The sequence below is a fragment of the Ambystoma mexicanum genome, chromosome 7p (genome assembly GCF_040938575.1).
Source record: "Ambystoma mexicanum isolate Mex_15411 chromosome 7p, UKY_AmexF1_1, whole genome shotgun sequence".
NCBI classification, from domain to species: Eukaryota; Metazoa; Chordata; class Amphibia; order Caudata; family Ambystomatidae; genus Ambystoma; species Ambystoma mexicanum.
The window spans coordinates 462094442-462109903 of NC_090939.1; the positions used below are offsets into that span (position 1 = coordinate 462094442).

The following is a 15462-nucleotide window of genomic DNA, read 5'->3' on the forward strand; positions in this document are numbered from 1 at the left end:
CAAGCAAAAATCTTACATAGCTGCCCTTGCAGTCATATTCTACTTCCACTGCAATGATATTATTATCTAGTTTAGAGATAACCCGCCTATGGACTAATGTATTCACCACCCCCATAAGTACACCCCCCTTTCGGTCTACCTTTTTCTCCCATGTTGGTATAGGATTGGTAAATAACATAACCATCAAGCATCAAAGGGTCCTTTGCCCATGTCTCTTGCAAACAGATACAACTATATTTAGCAATAAATTTAGCTGAACCCTCAGATGACAGTAAATGAGTAAAACCTCTACAGTTCCATGTAAGAATGGTGAGTTCTCGTTGTTTTGAAAACACCTCGGGAAGCAAATCCATTAACTATTTTAAAACTTGTTGTACATCAGACACTTCCACCTTCTTTCCTGTAGGTAAGCTTGGACATGCTATTTCTTTCATTGAATTTACTGTCTCCACACACAAGTCTGGGATCTACTTCATTCAGATCAACATCAATCTCAACATCTACTGCTTCTTTATACTTTCAAATAATTTGCGCTGTTGACAAAAACTTACAGTGCAAAGCTGACACTTTGGGATTAGGTCCTTTCAAAGGTTCCACAAATTGGAAATCGTCAGATTTGAGTACTCGAAGTTGTGGTACTGAGTACACTCTAATCAGGAATTCAGATCGCGATAACCATTTATGTTTGCCACTTTGGTAGAGATTCTAAATCAGGCAAATATGATTACCTGACACTGCACCCTTATCTTCACCCAATGTTCTTGGTGTGGCAACTAGATCCTTCCACCCTGATAGTGGACTTTGGTCCTCATCCAAATTCCGTCATATCTTCATCCACCGTATGATCAACCTCAGCAATCTCCACTTCCTCCACTAGCTCATTCACTTTCCCTTGCTCAGGTAACATCCAGCTGGTTAGACGGCCCTCACCTGTTGCCTCCTTTTTCTTTGCGCTAGCCGCTCTTTTCTTGGCTTTCTTAGAGCGTAACCCGTGCTTCCCCGATTTTGCCAATGGGGAGGCCATGGTACTTGGACTTTTGCTCATTTCCACCCTCCTCGCCATTCTGCGCTGCATGCGTGAGAAAAATGGCTCAGTCTTCTGATCCAGATTCAAATCTGTAGCTAAGTCTTGCTGTTCTTCAATCTCTTCGGCCATCTGTATGGCTTCAGATAGATTACATTCCACCTCCTCACAATCTTTTCCTCTATGACCATTATCTGAGGCAAGAGCGTTAGTATTAGCCAATATACGCCCAGACATTTGTAATAAAACTTTAAGGGCTAATTGCAAGGATACAGCACATTTAACAGAAGCTAGCTGAGCTCTGAGGGTAAAGACTTAAGAAAACAACTTCTAGTAGCATTAAAGTCCTACCCTCCAGAAGAACACTTGATGATAAAAGCTTGATTAGCATTCACATCTGTGTTAAAAACAGACAATTAGATACATGGGCTGCTGGTTAGGACTGTCATTTCTTGTTTCTGGATCGATTGTATAACTGGGGCTATATCCTCTCCAGCTTTTGGGGGTGAAGTTGATACTGGTCATTCTGAATAATAATTATGATTGGTCTACTGTAATTCGCACCGGTTATGCATTGCAAATGGGTTTATAGTCATAATGTCGAAATAAAATGTCGACAAACAAAAATGTAGAAAAAAAATTTCGAAAACAAAAATGTCAACATCCTATACTTATAATGTAAAAAGTCATTTTTTAGAAAAAAAAATGTCGACAAAAAAAATGTCACTTAGAACTATCAACACCTCACCCAACACCCCCTGCCACCCCCCCCCCCACCACCACCACCCTCCCACCCCTCATACTCAACACATTCTAATTATATATTTATTTATTTATTTATTTTTTCAATAGATAAATAACCAAAAAGAGTATCATTTACTATTGGGGCCCCCCCCCCAACCCCCCCTCACCCAAGACCCCCTGCCACCCCCCACACCCCGCACCCCTCATACTCAACATATCTTAGTTATATATATATTTATTTATTTATTCATACAATAAATACAAAATTTCGAAAAAATGTCGACATCAGGATCATTGTCATAGGTATGAGTTCCGAAGCTGCATTCGTAATCAGTATGTCTAACTCCTTCTAACTCCTTCCGAAAATATGATAGGGTTAGCACGGCTTGGTATCTCTTGTAATTATTTTCAACAGTAGATGCCAAAATACAGACGGATTCAGCTTGCACTGGTGACCTGACAGGTGCATCTAGTGGGGTCTCTCCTGCAACGGCCCCACCGGCAGCATGCAGCTGGCACACATGCCCAATGGAAGACATGAGGTGGCATGAGCTAAATGCAGTCTGGACTCTGGCATGAAGCGCGATATAAAAGTCCAATTTAATTTATTTGTTTAAGGTCATTTGCAGTTTGTATGACGATGGGTAGAGTAATGGCAAATAAACAAGAAATACCTGAATCCAGGGAAAATCGGTCTTATTCATTTCTGTACTCCAAGCATTATACGATCCGGCATTATGTAATCTTGCCAGCTGGGGTTCCCATCTGTCTGAAAAGTCAACGGAAATACTTTTGCCATTAGTACATCAATAACAAAAGGCGTTTTTGATCAAACTTAGACATGCAGTGAATGGCCCCTTGCTTTTTTATGGTAAAGGTAAGGACCGAGCACTGGCAGAGCAAAGCTGCTTCTGGCTGTCATATGTCAAGAGCAGACTCAAATGCATTCAGATACCAGGCCCATTCACCATCCTGTACGGTGTAACTCCCATATCTCGCATTCAGGTACCAGGCATATTCATCATCCTCTACGGTGTAACTCCCATATCCCGCATTAAGGTACTGAGCCTATTCATCATCCTCTATGGTGTAACTCCCCTATACCGCATTCAGGTAACAGGCCCATTCACCATCTTGTACGATGTAACTCCCATATCCCGCATTCAGGTAACAGGCGTATTCATCATCCTCTACGGTGTAACTCCCATACCCCGCATTCAGGTACCAGGCATATTCATCATACTCTACGGTGTAACTTCCATATCCTGCATTCAGGTACCGAGCCTATTCATCATCCTCTACGGTGTAACTCCCATATCCTGCATCCAGGTACCAGGCCTATTCATCATCCCCTACGGTGTAACTCCCATATCCCGCATTCAGGTACCGGGCCTATTCATCATCCTCTACGGTGTAACTCCCATATCCCGCATTCAGGTACCAGGCATATTCATCATACTCTACGGTGTAACTCCCATATCCCGCATTCAGGTACCAGGCATATTCATCATACTCTACGGTGTAACTCCCATATGCCGCATTACGGTACCAGGCATATTCATCATACTCTACGGTGTAACTCCCATATCCCGCATTAAGGTACCAAGCCTATTCATCATCCTCTATGGTGTAACTCCCATATACCGCATTCAGGTAACGGGCCCATTCACCATCCTGTACGATGTAACTCCCATATCCCGCATTCAGGTAACAGGTGTATTCATCATCCTCTACGGTGTAAATCCCATATCCTGCATTCAGGTACCAGGCATATTCATCATACTCTACGGTGTAACTCCCATATCCTGCATTCAGGTACCGAGCCTATTCATCATCCTCTACGGTGTAGCTCCCATATCCTGCATCCAGGTACCAGGCCTATTCATCATCCCCTACGGTGTAACTCCCATATCCCGCATTCAGGTACCGGGCCTATTCATTTTCCTCCATGGTGTAACTCCCATATCCCGCATCCAGGTACTAGGCCTATTCATCATCCTCTACGGTGTAACTCCCATATCCCGCATTCAGGTACCAGGCCTATTCATCATTGTGTATTTGTGTAACTCCCATATCCCCCATTCAGGGACCAGGCCTATTCATCATCCGGTATTTGTGTAACTCCCATATCCCACATTCAGGTACCGGGCCATTCACCATCAGGTACGGTGTAACTCCCATATCCCGCATTCAGGTAGCGGGCCTATTCATCATCCTCTACGTTGTAACTCCCATATCCCGCATTCAGGTACCAGGCCTAATCATCATCGTCTATGGTGTAACCCCCATATCCCGCATTCAGGTACCGGGCCTATTCATCATCATCTATGGTGTAACTCCCATATCCCGCATCCATGTACCAGGCCTATTCATCATCCTCTACGGTGTAACTCCCATATCCTGCATTCAGGTACCGGGCCTATTCATCATCTTCTACGGTGTAACTCCCATATCCCGCATCCAGACACCAGGCCTATTCATCATTCTCTACGGTGTAACTCCCATATCCCGCATTCAGGTACCAGGCCTATTCATCATCGTGTATTTGTGTAACTCCCATATCCCGCATTAAAGTACCGGGCCTATTCATCATCCTCTACGGTGTAACTCCCATATCCCGCATCCGGGTACCAGGCCTATTCATAATTCTCCACGGTGTAACTCCCATATCCCGCATTCAGGTACCAGGCCTATTCATCATCGTATAGTTTTGTAACTCCCATATTCCCCATTCAGGTACCAGGCCTATTCATCATCCTGTATTTGTGTAACTCCCATATCCCGCATTAAAGTACCGGGCCTATTCATCATCCTCTACGGTGTAACTCCCATATCCCGCATTCATTCAGGTACCAGGCCCCTTCACCATCAAGTACGGTGTTAACTCCCATATCCCGCAGCAAGTACCGGGCCTATTCATCATCCTCTACGGTGTAACTCCCATATCCCGCAATCAGGTAGCAGGCCTATTCATCATCCTCTACGGTGTAACTCCCATATCCCGCTGCGCCTTCTCAAATGCCTCGATAATGGAGACCAAACAATATGGTGCAGGGAATCCTTGAGTAAGCTCTGAGCCATAAAAGTGCTCTTTCCTCAGGAAGACTGAGGTTGCATTTTTGTCCACACTATAGCACCAAAACATACGCAGAAACTCTGTTTTGTCAAGTCAATCTGCAATATGCTTTATCCCAGGAAGTGGGAGGAAGGTACAAATCTTTGTGTCGCAAAGTGTGCTTGTGTGTGTTTCATGTTTTGACTATTGTGTTTTGAATGTTACAGGGCACTTGGCAACAGCTCCAAAGCAGCAGCTGGCTGCCACTGTGTCAAATAAGGTCTGAGTGAAGGGGTTCGGGGGGCGTGCGTAGATAGCTGAATGATTTAGGGAAGGAAGTGTCTATTCGCAAGGACAAAGGGGAGATAGCATCCATTCTGCACAATTTACAAGGACGAAGGGGGCTCCTGTGAACTGTGCTGAATGTATGCTATACCATCCATATGCCACCCATAATCTAGAAGCCATCAACCAAAAGAAATACTGGGAGAATGACACACGCACAAGCCCTCTCCCTCCCCCATGCACCTCGAGGTGCTGGCTAGGTCACTGCAGGGGGAGGGTGTGTTTATACTCTTCTTCGTTACTGCATGGCTGAATAGAAAAGTTGCACATTAAGCTTCAAAGCCCCAGGCATGCTCAATGTCTGCATGGTCGGGAAGTCGGGATCTTGAGGCTCCCAACGCTTACTTGCCCTCTAGGGACCTAGAAGCAGGCCAGCCTGGGCTGAGGGAGGCAGGTCAGTAAAAAAATGGATTGTGTATGTGTGTGTATTAGTGTGCATGCATGTTTGTGTATGTGTGCATACATGCGTGTTCCAAGGCTGTCTTATTGGTGTGCAAATCTGAAAATACATTTCTCAATCAATCATGTCAGATCATATACACATCGAAATCTTCATTTGACAACCCGGATTCAGTACAAGTGAATTATGTTCTCACAAGGACATTCTGCAGAAATAAAGGTGGTTTGGGATTAAGGAACACAGAGATCTAAGGAGTTGTGTCCCTCCAAAATGCAGAGGATAAGCGGGACCCTAGCAGACCTTGCGTAAGGCTTGCAGTTTAAAACACTATTGTTTCTTAATACGTTTCTGAACCGTTATTCTCCAAGTCAAAAGAAGCCTTATATAAGCATCAATGCATTCAGGGCCTGGAGTACATGATTTCATTGCTGTTTTAGGGGTGCTTTCATTCCTCAGGCCATAATCCAAGGCGGCCAGAACACTGGCACATGCATGACCTACTTTTGTCATTGGCAATCCCTATGTTCTTTTGGTGCTGAAACAAGAGAAGGGACATTGTCCATGTTGGAAGGCAGAGGATGGGATAGATTGCAGAGGTAAATAATCTTAGTTTTGGACATCTTGACGCATAAACTTTTGTCAATCCCCACCATCTCAAAAACCCTCTACTAAGCACTCGTTTAGTGGCGGAGAAGATCCTAATGCAAGTACCTGCATGGGGGGATACCCACCCACATTGCCCAAAGTGGAGCAACCACACAAGAGAGAAATATAGGGCAGTATGAGAAAATACCCCTGAGAACACAAGGGTTTGAACCTTCACCTAAGGCCGTCTCAACAAAAAGATGAGGCCAAGGCACAGGCACAAGCAATGGTAAGGGCCCCAAAGTACTGACCCTAAATAAGAATAAAGGGACGTGCTCTATAAATACATGTTATGTCATTGTGTGCGCATGATTTCGCCATTTTGCAAACGGACCACAAGGTGCCTTCATGGGTCAATTCCTGGGTCAATTTCTGGACTTGGTAATGAGTCAATGTTTTACTGGAGGAAAACGGAAAATTGCTTTGAAAATGTGGTCTTGTTTGGGGGTGGTGTGAAAGCTGGAATCCCGGCACTACATTCTTTATTGTGGTAACGTGGATCTGTGTGAATTTGCCGGTCAAGCAATGCTTTATGTTGACGTTCAAGTTCTGGTACCGTATCCATTTCGACCTTCAGCTTCACTCAATGTCTGAATGCCTGCCTGTTTATTCACTGCTGATGTAGTGTTTTAATAAGGGTACAAACAACCCCCATGTTTTACCCCCACCCCCACGTGCATTCCCCATCACCCATGCCCAACTCGCCCTTCTCTTCAGGCTGCAGGCCCTTGCCTGCATTGCCCAAAGTGGAGCACCACCCAAGGACAGGAGGGGGAAATACCCCTGAGGACAGAAGGGATTCAACGTTCGCCAAAAAGATGAGGCCAAGGCGCAGGCACAAGCAATGTCAAAGGCCCCGAAGGACTGGACCCGAACCAAGAATAAAGGAGTCTGCTGGGGCACTATAATTCCCTGAGACTGTAGTCCGTAATGGAGGATTACAATTACACCAAGTTTTATTAGAGATAGTTACAAGTTTGGCAAAAAAAGAAGAAAAAGGCAACTTAAAGCTTAAACAAGATGATGGCTTCTCTTTTAAATTAGCAGTTTAAGTATTGAGTTTACAACTCACAATCAGGGTTCCTTTCCCAGGACAGTTTTTCGATTCACAATAACCCACAGTCCCAACAATTTTCAGTGTTCCCGCTGTTCTTTCTTGTCTCCTGGTTCTGTAGAATTTAGTTTTCTGTTTCTCGTTTTTGAGCAGGGGAATGGTTATATTCATGGATCTCGCAGGTCCATGTGCAACTGCAAACTGGACCCGCTCACCAATAGAAATGTAGGAAGGGTAGAGGTTGACAAACTCCCATACGTTCATTTGTGTACAAGCCTGGTTTACGGCTTCTTGCCACCTCCCTGCCTTAGGGAACTGGATCTGGTGCCCCAACCTCATCCACACTTTTGTCTTCAATTGGTTGTAACAACTTCACCTGCATCCCTGTTACTCTCCTGTGCACTCTATCTCTCCTCATTCTTCCACAACATGCTCATACCGCCACCCCTCCTAGCTTCAACGTGGTCAGGCTTTGAGCTCACCTGCCCCTTCTCCTCTGCCTTCTTCCAGTCAGGTTTAGCTTGACCTTACTTCCTACCTTCTTCTGAGTCCCTCCTCCACCTCTCCATTAATGTTTCATTGAGCCTCCACCTTTGTGTTCTCTTTCTCTAGCGTAGTGTTTTACCTCACCTCATATTTGAGTCTCCTTTCCTCTTCTTCTTCGATGTCTCTTCCAACCTTCTGTATGCTGTTGTCTCCTCTTTCATCTCTTCCCCTCTTCCTTTATTTTTGATATTCCTCCCATCCTCCTGAATGCTGTCTCCTCCTTCTCCCTTCTTCCTTGCTGTTTATCATGCCTCCAAACCTCCTGTATGATGACCGCTACTCCTTTCCTCCTCATTCCTTCAACCTACTCTCTCCTCATCCCTTTCGCCCCATCTCCTCCCTCTGTTCCTTCCCAGCACCTCCAAATATCTTCCACCCAGCTTCCGTTACAAAACTCCTGCCTCTTTTCTCCAGACACTTCTTTCCCTACTCCTACCTCCACCTCTCTCTGCTTCACCTGCCCCACTTGAACTCTGCCTTCAATCACTTCTGCAAAACACTTGCAGACTCTTCCCACCAAACTGCCTGCTGCTGCTAGAGGGGATTGGGCCAGCCCACCCATTGGGTCATCCTGACTATGAGTGGATACATTTGCAGTGGATACTTGTGTTTGCAATGGGATTGGAGTATTGCTTCTCATTCATTGAGCTCATCTGAGGCTACTGAGTTCAGCCCCCAACTTGATGTACATACTCTGCAAGTCATGGATTTGTCTGAGGTCAGGCTCTTACTCCCACACCAGGCACAACTACTCATGCTCCTCATCCAAGCCTGTCTCTGAGGCCTAGCCATGATCCTTAGCACTTGCCAGAATTCCTCATATTGTATGATCACAATACGTACGGCATCAAGAAGTGGGGGCATTTCAAGACCCCAAACATTGCGTAAAAAGACATGGAAAGTAGAGCTATAGGCATACTTTATTGTCACTTGAAAATTACTTTACTCCAAACTTCAAAAAATTGTGAGTAAAACACTCCCACTTCAAAATATTATCTGGTGAGAGATATATATTACCCTAGTGTATATACTGTACATGCTTGTATCTCATTTAGCAAATCATGGTAATGTTTTGAAAAACAATCATTGCTGTGACACCAGTTTCTAAATCATCCATTCTGGATAATGCGGGAGCGTGAAATACTCTGGCCTCAAATAAGGCTGGCAAAATCCTGCCAGAAGGTATTCGATCTTTAACGGAATGAACACAGACAGCGTTCCATCCAGCGTCGAGTGAGGGGGCGTTGCAGTGGGCATGGCAGGCACAGGCAAGGGTCTATGGCCTGAGGAGAATGGTGAGTGGGGCATGGGGAGGATGTTTGGGCCCTTAAAAAGACACGGTATCAGCAGGGAACAAACGGGCCAGCCTTTAGACACAGAGTGAAGCTCAAAGTAAAAAAGTCTAAGGAACCGGCATTCGAACGTCAGCATAAAGAAGAGCTAGCATTGCTTGACCAGCTGATTCACAGGGGATCCAAATGACCACCGCAACGGGTCTAGCGTCAGGATTGCAGTTTCCACCCCTGCCTGCTCACTCCACCACCAGTAAAGATCACATTTTCAAAGCAATTTTCAGTTTTCCTCAGGTAAAGGATCGACTAATTACTAAGTCCAGGAATTGACCCGGGCAGGCGCCTTATGGCCTGTTTGCAAAATGGCCAAATCTTGTGCAGACAGTGGCATAACATGTATTTATAGAGCACAATTTCACCCGCCAGGGGCCTCTTGCCACTCCTAACAGATGTTTAATGTTATCCAATGTAATAGTACTCATTCTAGTGACTTTAGAAGATTGACGGGCTGGGTGGACTTAAAAGGGCCTGAGGAACAGCTATGTGCTGCCTCTCCTCATCCACCTCCACTCCACACACCCAAACAAACACCAGAGACCGGTGAAGGCCTGCATCCAGACACAGGTGCATTGAGGAACACATCCGGTTATGCAAAAACATACAGGGACACACCAAGAGGCATGCACACATGTACATGTATACATATATAGGTTCAGTTTGTTTGTATCGTGTTAGCCTGCCTAATGATGGACCTGCCTACTGGTAGGGGTTTGGGTTCCACTTTATGAATTGAGTGATGGGAGGAGCTTCCATTACTTAGAAAAAGTAGAGATCCTTCCCTTGCACATCCCTATACAATACCCATATATTATTACTCATTGGATCATCTCTGGCATACATGTAAATCTGGTTTCTATCGATAATATTGCACTAGCTCACCCCGTCTCAATATGATGCAATCGGATGTTACTATCACCCCAGGTAGACAGAGTCATTTTATCAACCCACTATAAATCTTGACAGAATCACACATACATACAGGTGTATTATGTACACTAGCCAGCAAAGATATCTGGGATTATTCAAGAAGACAATGGGGGTCATTACGACCTGGGGCGCAAAGGGATACCGGGCACTGGTAATGACACCGGTGCCAGTAATCCCTTTGCGCCCTATTCCGAGGTCCCTTTGAGGGTCCTTCCCTTAATGCCTGGCTTTAGCAGGTGTTAAGGACGTGACCCGCAAAGGGATACCGGGGTCAATAACGGTACCGCAATTTGCTGTACCGTCATTGGCGCCTTCCCCCTTCCCATTGAGCCCTATGGGGGCTCAAATTGGAATGGGGAATGGCATTTCAAATGGGGACTTACCGGTCCCGCAAAGGGTGGAATGGACCGGTAAGTCCCCATACCACCACGTCGGTGGCGGTACCGGTATTGGTGCTAGTCATGGCGCTAACAGCGTCATGACTAGCACCAACCTCGGAATGAGGGGCACTATTCTGGTTTCAACCCTTTTTGGTTTTTGTAAGAAGACCTTTTGGTCTCTTCCTGACTCTAAACAGGCTCCGCTGTGAAGCAGCTGCTCTGTCATGCAGGGAATGTCTCTCATGAAACAAATCCATCTACACCATGGTATATACAAGAACACACTGACAGCAAGCACATATGTAGAAACACGCAATAGTCTTGACGAAAATTACAGCAACAGGAAAGTCCCACAATTCTGCAGAATGTTGTCCAGCTGTTAGGACCCACATTGCCACAACCAAAGCAGAACGCTACACATCAACCATTGGGAATCCTCAAACAACAGCAGAGCCCTCTTCAATGCCACCATCCACTGCATCGGACCCTTACCTGGTCCATTAGTGCCTAAATTCATTGGTACACAATCAACACATTTTTAACAGAGAGAATTGGCAAATTCTGACACCACATTGATGACATACAACCCACCATAGACACGCATCACACAATGCATGTTCAGGATGACCTAACAACATCCCTCAAGGCCATCTCGCACAAGAAAAAATGTAATCCCTGATCCCATATTGAAGAGCATTAGAGAAAGCAAACTCATTCATTTCACTGCATTATTAATCCCTCACTTACATACCGCATTTTTTATGATGTACTAAAAATTTACCAAAACCTCCTCAGCTGAAGAAGCCCTCACCAACACTGACTATCTAGCGAACTACCATCCATTGGAAAATTAATTGAGAAGGCTGTCATCCTTTTACTTCGCGAAACAATAATCCAACACAATCTGCTCCAAACCAAAGTCATTAATCTGACCCAGAACCATTACCATGACTGTCACCATCCAAATCATCGACAATGCCCCTTTCATCATGGACAAATGGAGCCCTGCCTTCCGTTTCTGATTGACCTCTCTGCTGACATGGACATGGTTGACCACAAAGCACTGCTGAACATCAACGCAGATCTGAACGACGCTGGTGACATGTGAAGTGCCACGATGATATATCCTCTCACCAATCGTCTTTGACCACTTCATGAATCCACGCAGCACTCTTCTGGCCAACCACAACACCACAATCTACCACTATGCTGATAATACGCATATTTACAGGAATGTCATCTGTATCAATGACATCCAACAGCTGAAATACTGCATCTCCATCAGTCAAGTCTATTTGGCGGGTGTCTTCCTGAAACTCAACTCATCAGAAAACAGATGGCTCCAAATGTACCCAAGTCCAGAACTGGCTGAAAGAGATGGACCTTGAGGACCTTTCCCACAACTCACCCCCAGTGTGAAGTCCCTCTGCTTCATCATCAACTGTGACCATGTCTTCAAAAACACATTGAAAATAAGACTCAGAAAGCCTGATACCAGCTCTGACTCCTCTGCATTTCAAGCCCTTCATCACCTCGTTTGACTTCAGTAGTTTTTTTGTATTTTTCTTGTGTTGCATTCATTGAGCAAGAGAGCAAGCCCATTGGTCAGAAACACTTTATAGTGAAACGTATCTCTGCTAACTGTCAGTGTGTAAGAGTGAGTGGAGCAATCCCGTGCAGTGTGTTCTGCAAAAGGTCAAGATCCATGTCGAGCACAATGATAATTCTGTTGAGGAAGGGGAAGAATCACCTGGGATCGTTGATTGGGGACACCACAGACTGATAACATATTTGTACATTATATACAGGTACTGATAATATATACCTTGGGTACAGTTATTTGCATTTGTACAATGCCTTAATGCAAAGCAATGTCCAAGCCCTTGTGCTCACCCATCTGGATGGTGTAAACGCCTTTCTTGCAGGTGTCCCAACCACAAACTGGCATGCCTAAAAGCTGTCCAACATCACAATGACTGAAGACAATGGGTCGCATCACCCCCAGCACTCACTTCACAAAGCCAAAACCGAAATAACGGTGATGAGATGGCAGACACTGAAGGCACACTAAAAATAATTCCTGGCGTTACATCTAATCATCTACAATCCTTCAATCGGTGCAATTATGTTGGCCGACTAGGTGGTGTTAAAGTGCTACAGATGAGCCAAACCCATAAATGATGCAAACGCTGCCTCACAGTGTTCAAAGGGTTTTAGACACATTCACTTATTTCCTTAATATTTTCTTGTTTGTGTCGAAATGTATATTTCAAGGTTTGCTAATGGTGTCACTTGGCCCTCTGGCTAACACTGTGAAAGGCAAGGTTTTGTTTGCAAAAGCTTTTACTTAGGGATGATCTCAGTAGCTGAAGATATTCTGACTGGCTATGGGGCTGAGGCACCGCTCATAAGGAAATAGGGAAGCATGGGTAATCTCTGTTTGGCTTCACAATGTGTAAGTTCCTATGTGGGCTTTGTTAGGAATATGTTTGAAACTAGGGATACAAACAATCAGCAACACAGGTGGGAATGGGTGCTTGCATTTTATTTTTAAAAAATTGCAGCGGGTAAAAAATGCAGTGGGGCCATCTACATAGACCAGAACTCCTCCCCCTGAAACAGTGAGTGGAAGGAACTAAACCCCCAAAAGGAAGAATGCTTCTGAATGCAAGCGCACATTCATAATGCATGAACTATGCATGAAGAAAGAACCAGATGGCTGGGCAAACCTGTTATTTTCCCTGCAAACCGCAATGCGTGTTTTGGAAATAAACTGTACTTACCCACGTAATTAGATGCTGTGATTTGGTAGTTTGATATGGCTCCAGTCATCAGGCCCATTGGCAGCTTGCATTCTGTAGAGACAACATTGAGCACATTATCATACTCAGGTGACTCTAGATTGGCTGCCATGAAACAGACACATACATTCCTACCATATGATTGCTGTTGTGACAACATTGAGGGAAACAGGAGGAAGGAGCTGAATAACAATTCTTTTTTGCGAGTTTTAAATAAAAGTATTCAAAATAACAATGGAAGATAACAAAAAAATGAAAGCCTTTTCCTAGGCATTGTACAGTCCATATAGCTGGGACCTGCCTACTGATAGGGGTTCCACTGTATGAGTTGAGTGATGGGCGGAGTTTCCATTAATTAGAAAAGGTAGAGATCCTTCCCTTGCACATCCCTATACAATACCCATATATTATTACTCAGTGGATCATCTCTGGCATACATGTAAATATGGCTTCTAATTATCGATAATATTGCACTAGCTCACCCCGCCTCAATATGATGCAATTGGATGTTACTATCACCCCAGGTAGTTGTAGTCATTTTAATCAATCCACTGTAAATCTTGACAGAATCACACATACATACAGGTGTATTATGTACACTAGCCAGTAAAGACATCTGGAATTATTCAAGAGGACAATATTCTGGTTTAAACCCTTTTTAGGTTTGTCTAAAAAGACCTTTAGGTCTCTTGCTGACTCTAAACAGGCTCCGCTGTGAAGCAGCTGCTCTGTGATGCAGGGAGTGCCCCTCATTGGCTCATTGCAGCTGCATTTGGCTTCATCAATCCCACATTCTTCCATTATACTGGGGAGTCCTTTGCAATAAAAAAATAAAAAAATAACAGCTGGGCGAAGGATTACGGGCAGGCCCTAACCTCACCTGTATGACTCCAAATAGGATTTTAAAATTACCTAGACAAAGTGTCCACCACCAAAAGATATACAAAAAATACTATTTCAAAGGGGCTGAGTGAAACCTTAAGAAAATTGACATCTGTAGTTCAGGACGTGCAGTTCAGGGCAGTCCTTTGAAGGCAACATTCTTATTTTGTGGTCAGCCTGGCCCATTTAAGAAGCATACAAAAGACTATCCCTAATGAAGACTGTGAGGGCCCCTAAAAAAAAATCACATAGCTCTGCAGGTCCCTGCCCTTCTCTGTAGAAGACAAAATATAAATATACAACTAATAATATGAAGATTTTAAAAACTGTCCAGATTCACTGAAAGAATTTCCTCTATTTCTATCGGTCCAGGAGAAATATGAAAAAATATTTGATTACAAATCGGAACTTTTTATGGTGGGTCCTGCGGTTGATGGGAGGTCCATGCAGTGCAGTTTCTATTGCATTATTTCTAAGCATCTTCCTGGTCCCTGTAAGAAGAAGGCCTTCTTCGCTTCAATGATAAATATGTATTTATTTGGACTAAGCTCTCTCTTGCGTGTGTTGAAATGGAGTTATTCATTGTTCAAACTGACAGCCTCCCCTTTTACTTGAGCTTGTAAAGTTAACAAATCATACAAATTCACAGTTTGCTATACTCGCTACTAATAATTATTATAATTGGTAATTTATAATGCACTTAGTACCGATGAGGTTTCTAAGCACGGACCCGGGATTTGAACCTGTGTTGCTCTGCGTTATCTTACTTCCAAGACGAGCGTGTTGCCACCGAGCTATACTAATAGTTTGAAAGTGTTACAGCAACACTAATTAGAAAATGAAATATATACAGGGCATTCACACTTTATTTGGGAGTATGTTTCCGAGGGTGAATCAATTTGTTAGATGTTTGTCTCATTATGACAAACTCGATTTTGTGGAGTCTGCCAACACTGTTTCAGCAGGGGTTAGAGTCCTTACAATTGGAGTTGACTGACTTCAAACAAGGAAAGAAGTATGTCACTGAGCTTGGCAGCCACCTTCTCAGTGATTAGCCTTGGGGTAGGTGGTCTGGGCAGAAATGACATACATGTTTGGGTATCAGTCTAATCATTTACAGTACCTCTTTCCAAGGTGCCAGGGCGGTCCTGGTGATGTTTTATAAGCATGTGTTGATAGGATGTAGACAGCATGGGCTGAGTTAGATCGGCCTTAAAGGTTAACCACTTCCCACTGCTGTTTTGAAATGGTTAAACCCAGATCATGCCCCCAAGCCCTGGACCCTATAATGATGCTCTATTTGTGAA

General features: G+C 44.2%; 1 protein-coding gene across 1 annotated transcript in view; it reads right to left on the reverse strand.

The window, feature by feature from the left end:
- Positions 1–15462, reverse strand: part of F5 (coagulation factor V) — a 1375529-nt gene that overhangs the window by 382229 nt on the left and 977838 nt on the right. Inside the window, exons 19-20 of the mRNA XM_069636481.1 lie at positions 13256–13327; positions 2443–2537 (exon numbers count right to left, since the gene is read on the reverse strand). Coding sequence (XP_069492582.1) covers positions 2443–2537; positions 13256–13327 — 167 coding nt within the window. The remainder of the gene's footprint in view (positions 1–2442; positions 2538–13255; positions 13328–15462) is intronic.